The sequence below is a fragment of the Bos mutus genome, chromosome 16 (assembly GCF_027580195.1).
Source record: "Bos mutus isolate GX-2022 chromosome 16, NWIPB_WYAK_1.1, whole genome shotgun sequence".
Classification (NCBI taxonomy): Eukaryota; Metazoa; Chordata; class Mammalia; order Artiodactyla; family Bovidae; genus Bos; species Bos mutus.
Window position 1 is genome coordinate 5,552,912 of NC_091632.1, and position 6,442 is coordinate 5,559,353.

At 70.0% G+C, this 6,442-nt stretch overlaps 1 protein-coding gene across 1 annotated transcript; it reads left to right on the top strand.

Annotated features, from left to right (window-relative positions):
- The first annotated feature begins 515 nt into the window (after positions 1–515).
- Positions 516–3,250, top strand: SHISA4 (shisa family member 4). Its single transcript, XM_070384627.1, has 5 exons — positions 516–686; positions 936–1,107; positions 1,788–1,921; positions 2,504–2,671; positions 2,787–3,250. The coding sequence occupies exons 1-5, from the start codon at positions 614–616 to the stop codon at positions 2,831–2,833; spliced, it is 594 nt and encodes a 197-aa protein (XP_070240728.1). The 5' UTR covers positions 516–613; the 3' UTR covers positions 2,834–3,250.
- Positions 3,251–6,442: the final 3,192 nt, after the last annotated feature.

The following is a 6,442-nucleotide window of genomic DNA, read 5'->3' on the forward strand; positions in this document are numbered from 1 at the left end:
CCAGGTGGTCCCCGCGGCCTGCCATCCGTATTCGGAGGCCCTAGGCTGGCCACTCGGGGGGGGGGAAGGGGCACTCAGGGAGCCAGCGCATCTGGCAGGGTCCAAGTCCGCCGGCCCGCGGGGACAAAGCTGCTCTGAGCAGCCTCTCAATGGGCCCCTGTGTTCTGGGGTGGGGGCGGGGTGACTCCCGGCCCCCGACTCTCCTCCCCGCCGCCGGCGGAGGACGTCCTGCTGGACGCTGGGTAGAGGAGGTCCTGCGTCAGGGGTGGCCCCTGCGCCTGAGCGCTTGGAAGTGGCACCAGGAGCAGGGCTTCTCGGGGCGGGGACGCCGACAGGCGAGGCAGCTAGCGGGCCGAGGGCCAAGAGGCCCTCCGCAGCAGGGCCCAGCGGCCGCCGGCGCGGGGCGGGCTGGGGGGGCGGCTCGGACCCGGACCCCCGCGAGGGGCGTGGCCGGGGCGGAGCCCCGAGGGCGGGGCGCGGGAGCAGGGTCGGCGCAGGCCGGCGAGCCCCGCCCCGAGCAGGCGGAGAGGAGCCGAGGAGCCGGCGGGCGAGCCGGCCCGCGGAGCTGGGCGGCGGCGTTGTCCTGTGCGCCCCGCGCTCGCCGCGCCGCGCCATGCCGCCCGCCGGGCTCCGCGGGGCCGCGCCGCTGGCCGCGGTCGCGCTCCTGGTGCTGGGGGCGCCCCTGGGTAAGGGCCGGGGGCGCGGCGGGAGGCCTCGGCGCGCGGCCCGGGGGCGCCCGGGAGATCCCGGCGGAGCCTCGGCGTTTTAGGGTCCGTGGGAAAGGTGCGGGGGCTGGACTGGGGGCCCGACCCTGGGGGTCGAGGCCGAGGCCTCCGGGCGCAGGGACCAGGGTGGAGCTCCGGGCAGTGGAGTGGGGCTGGGGCGGCCCGAAACCCGGCCCGCTGGCCACTGGGCACCTCCACCGCTGCCCGCAGCTCTGGCTGGCGAGGACTGCCTGTGGTACCTGGACCGGAATGGCTCCTGGCATCCGGGCTTCAACTGCGAGTTCTTCACCTTCTGCTGCGGGACCTGCTACCAGCGGTACTGTTGCCGGGACCTGAGCCTGCTCATCACCGAGAGGCAGCAGAAGCACTGCCTGGCCTTCAGGTGGGCGCCGGCCTCCCCTCCCCACCCCCTCCGGCTCTCAGCCGACACCCTGCCTGGGCCCGAAGCGGGGCTGGAGCTCCAGGGCGCAGGAGCTCCAGGAGGGGCCGGCCGGTGACCGTCATGTGGTCATCGCGGGCTGGGGCTGGGCCGGGCCCTTCCCCCCGCCCGGGCCTGTGCAGGGCGGGGGCAGGGGCAGCCCCTGGCCCAGCGGCGCTCCAGCCTCTGGCCGGACTGGTCCAATCCCCAGTCCGCCGCTCACCAGCTGTGTGATCTTGGGGAGGACAGGTCCCGGGTGGGTCACTGTTTCCTCCTCATTAAGGGGGGCGCACAAAAGGGGCTTTCAAACTTGTTTTGGGAGGAGGAGACGCTGACATACAGAACATGTATGGGGAGGCAGTGACCGAGCGCGGTTTGAGAAAGGAGCTCTGCCCGTCAGGCCTCCTGTGTTGGAGTCCAAGCTGTTCAGTCCTGGACTCGGGTGCACGCAGCAGCCCCTGCAGGGAGGCCGCTGCTCAGGAGGCTGCCCAGCCTTCAGGGAAGCGCGGTCCCCAAGCTCTCCCCAGCGGGGCGGGCAGAGCCCCGCGTCTCTCTGGCCGGGGGTCCAAGCCAGCATGGCGGTCTGTGTGGCGAGGACTCCCCGCATGAGGCTGGAAGGTGAGGAGACCTGTTCTTTGTCCAAGTCCCAAAACCATAGCGGGCATCGCCTCGGCCGTGATCCTCTTCGTGGCTGTAGTGGCCACCACCATCTGCTGCTTCCTCTGCTCCTGCTGCTACCTCTACCGCCGGCGCCAGCAGCTGCAGAGCCCGTTTGAAGGTGCGTCTGTCCGTCTGTCCACGCGGGAAGGGGCGGGGGTGCCCTCGGAGGGCACCAGAGGTCCGGAGGTGTGGTTGGCAGCAGCGGGCCCCTCTGGACACACACCTGCCCGCCCGTCACCCCAGAAGCCAGAGCGCAGGGACACGTGTGAACCCTGAGTATACCGATGTACCTGCAGCTTGGGCCGTGCGCGTGCACATGGCTCTCAGGAAACAGCAGGCCGGGCCTGGAGCGTGAGCGACGTCGGGTGCGCTCCGTGTGCAAAATCGTGTGCCTGCACACAGGCCCAGGCCTGGTGGGTGTGGGAACGGTGACCCTGTGTGGGGGTCAGTGTGAGAGGACCCCTCGGGGGCAGCTCTGCTAGGCCGGGGCAGGGCGGGACGCCCCCCAGGCCAGTGCTGTCTGGCCCAGGAGGTCTCTGAAACCCTGAGTGGGCACACTGCTGAACCCAGACCAACCAGCAGGGGCCACCTGCGGGCGCCCTGCTGGACTCGGCCAAGCAGCAGGATCTTGGGGCAGAGGGGCAGGGACGGCGTCCCATGGAGGCGGTGCCCTGAGTACTGGTCCTTGTCCCCCAACCAGGCCAGGAGATCCCCATGACAGGCGTCCCTGTGCAGCCAGTGTACCCATACCCCCAGGACCCCAAAGCCGGCCCCGCACCCCCACAGCCCGGCTTCATGTACCCACCCAGCGGTCCTGCACCCCAGTATCCACTCTACCCGGCCGGACCCCCAGTCTACAACCCTGCAGGTGAGTGGGCCCCGCCTCCTGCCTGCTCTGCCCTGGGGGTCCTGCAGCCTGGGTTGGGGTTCCTTCGCGCACTCCTGGGCCACCCCGACCCTCACCTCGTCTCCTTGGTTTACAGCTCCTCCCCCGTACGTGCCACCCCAGCCCTCCTACCCCGGAGCCTGAGGAGCCAGCTGCGTCTCTGCCGTCCCTCAGGAGGCTGAGCCTCCGCCCGGCCCAGGGGGTGGGCAGGGGCGTCTGCTTGCCAGGCCCCAGGCCCAGCTGCGCTCTGAGACCTTCTGGGAATGGAGCCCCAGAGAGGAGGAACAGGAGCTGAGCTGGAACTTGGCCGTGACTGAGGGGTGGGTGGGGAGGGCCTGGGACATGTGGACTATTTTTAATCAGGAGTGGGGGAAGGGCGGGAAAGCCTGCATGGCCCCTGCTTTCTTCCAGCCCTTCTCCTCCCAGGACCCGGGGCCAGGAAGGCTGAGCCCCTCCTGTTTGCCGTGGACTTGGGGGTGGGGAGGCTCCACCAGCCACGGGCAGAAGCCCCCGGCTGCCCCACGGGCCGCGCTCCGGGGGATTAAAGCCGTGGTGACATAACTCCGCTGGGCCGTCCACACCTCCTGACTCCGTGGGGGAGGGCAGGGCCGGTGCCCGAGCACAGGCAGAAGCCCTGGGCTGAGGGCTGCCAGGCTGCCAGAGCTGGGGAGGCAGATCTTGCCACCGTGGGGGGACGGGTCCTCCTGGTCCCAGATTCCACACGTGGGTCCGGCGTGAGAGGCACCTCCCTCCACCTATCTGAGACACCTGGACTCGCGCTTGTCCCCCACCGACTGACCTAGGTGTGTTTCCCAAGGTTGCCGGGTCTCCGCTTCCTCATCTGTAGAATGAGGGCACTGCTTCAGGGGTACAGGAAGCTTGTTGGAGCTGCCCTTCCCCGTCAGAGGGCCTTCCCTGGACCAGCGGCTGAGAGGAGCCCGGCTGGGCAGGTGCTGTCAGCCGCCTCAGAGCATCACAGGCGCCCAAGACACGAGACCCCCAGGCCCACTTCAGTGCCTCTGCTGTGTCAGGCCGGTCCCCTCCCGCCCCCTGGCCTGGTGACAGATCCAGGAAAGGAAGCTCGATAGACTTTAATTCACGCGGGGAAAACACCAAGTCAGCTTGGAAAGCCCCTAAGCCCTCCAAGCCCTCTCTCAGTCCCCTCCCCTCCATCCACTTGCCCTCCAGCCCCACTGCAACCTGCTGGCTCCATTCCTCAGGCCTCAGGGCTCTGCGGCCTGTCTGGAGGGCCGGCCCTTGTGCCGGTGGCGCTCAGGGCCCGATGGAGACTCTTTTCACGTTAAGGGCGGGGGCTCTGGGCCAGCTGCTTTGGGGCCGGGGCCAGACCTCCACCTCTGGACCTGACCTGGGTAAAGGGGAAGCTTGTGCTGCAAGTCCACCTTTCCCGAGGATGGGGACGAGAGGTGGGCCGCGGGTGTCCTGGCTTCCAGGCCATAGCTTCTGCCAGCATGCTGGGAGAGGGGTCACCAAGTCATCCCAAGGTTTGGACAGCCCCTCTCTCTGTCCTGAAGCTGGGAGGTGGAGGTTTCCAGGACAAAATTTCTGCATTTCCCTGAAAGATGAGATGTTAATGAATGCAGGGCCATGCCATCCGGAATGAGCTTCCTTAAGTCAGCAGCCTGGGGCCAATTAGAAATTGCTCCATAGTCTAGGATGGGAGACAGTTTATCCCAATAAGAGCCCCCTACCCCCTCCCTCCAACATTTCCAATCAATTGCTGCTGCTGCTAAGTTGCTGCAAAGCACTGCAAAAAAGAGAATTTTAAGAAAAAGGGGAAATCGTGCTGGAGTGGAGCTTTCACGTGGTGGCAGCAGAGAGGAGGCCCCTCACATTGTCTAGCTGGTAAACAGGGCACCGCCCTAGTCTCTCCTGGGACCCAACACCTCACCTGGGGACCGGGCACAGCTGCTCCCCCAGCACCCCTGAAAACTGGCAGTCGCCCTACAAGATGGTGTTGGGTAGAAGGAGCCGTGACCCTCAGGGGTTGGGTCAGCAGTGGTCTAAGTGGGGGTCCTGCTCAGCTCGGAGGTAGCAGCAGGACGCTGGGGGGTCAGGGAAGCGGAGGTGGAAGGGCCCGCATCCTGGGGTCAGCGAGGCCTGCGGTGCCGGGGAGCCTGAGTCCAGAAGAGGATGGCGGGGAGCGGGCTAGGGCCCAGGTGCCTGGAACGTACAGTCAGGGCCGGGAGCCAGGGGTTAGCAAGACAGCGGAGCGCGGGGGCGGGGGCGGTCAGGAGCGGGAGGAGGCTGAGAGCCCGATGCGCAGAGGAGGGGAGGCCGGAAGAAGTGTGCCCAGTGGGGTGGGCAGCGCCTGCCCCTCTACCACCTCCCCAGCGGGCCGCCCCCACTAGGCTCCCCAGGCCGGGTGGTCCTGGTGGGTGACCCGCGTTCGGTTCTCTCGCCTCTTAGAGGAGCCGCCTGAGCGGCCTTGGGCCCCAGGCCCGGCCCGGGCCTCCTGCGAGAGCCAGCGGGCCGAGGGGCCCTGCAGCCCGGAGACCCCGGGCCCGTACACGCCGCCCCCGTCCGGGCGCTCTTTCGCGGACGGGCCGGGCCTGGGGCTCCGCCGGCCCCCGGGCGGGGTGCGGAGAGGGTAAGGCGGCTGGGAATCCCAGCCCAGGTTTGGGTCCGGACCCGTCAGCGAGGGCTTCGGCCCCGCCTAGCGAGCCCTCCCCTCAACACGGCTGATCCCAGGGCGGCCCCCGCCGCCATCCCGGCCTTCCCGCGGGGCGGGCCGCGCTCGGTACAGCCGCCCGCCCTCTGTCCGCGCGCCGCACAAGGCCCGGCCGCGTCTCCGCTAGGAGGCGCCGCGCCGCCGCCCGAGGATGGGGACGTCATCCGCCTGCAAGGGACGCGAGGGGGCGGCGGGAAGGGTGATGTCATCGGCCTGCGGGGAGGCGGGGGAGGGGACGTCATTCTCCTGCGGGGGCGGCGGGAAGGGTGACGTCATCGGCCTGCGGGGAGGGGCGGGAAGGGTGACGTCATTGGTCTGCCGGAGCCGCGGGGCAAGGGGACGTCATAGGCCGGCGGGGGAGGCGTAGGGGACGACGTAGGCGGGAGAGGGACAGAGGGCGCGCGGAGGGCGGGGCCTGGCCCCCCACACCCACCCCCAGGCACAGCGTGAGGGGTCGTCCCCTCGGGAGCCTCGTGCCCTGAAGCGGCGGCCGGGCGGGGCCTCGAGGCCCTGGGCGCCGCGCGGGGCCGTGCGGCCGGCTGGAGTCGCCCTCCGGCCCGGCCGTGTCCGCTGTAGGTCACGGACAGGCGGGCAGGGGCGGGGGCCGCGCGCAGGCGTCGCCTTAGGCCCTGACTGGGCTCCCGGGGTCAGGCGCATGGTGGACGCGGGGGACGAGGCCCCAGGCCCGCCGGCAGCTCCAAAGCGGAGAGACGCCCTTGGCATCCAGACAGTGGGAGTCGGGCCTGGGGGCACACCCGCTGGGCACTGCCCCGCGGTCATTCACCCTCGGCCCTCCTGACCTGGGCTGCTCGGGGCGCCGGCCCCCAGCCCACACCGGGAGGCGCGGAGCGGCGCGGACCGCTCGCCTCATGTGGCCACTGAGGCCCTGGCTCCGCCACCCGCCTCAGCGCTGCGCCCAGGGACCCCGGGCAGGACCCCCTGACTGAGTCCGGCCCCTGCGAGGAGCTCCCGTGTGGGCGGCTCGACAGGGTGGGGAGTCTGCGCTTCCCGAGCAGGGGTCAGCGCCAGGACTCTGGGGACAGCACCCAGGTGGGCACGGCCAC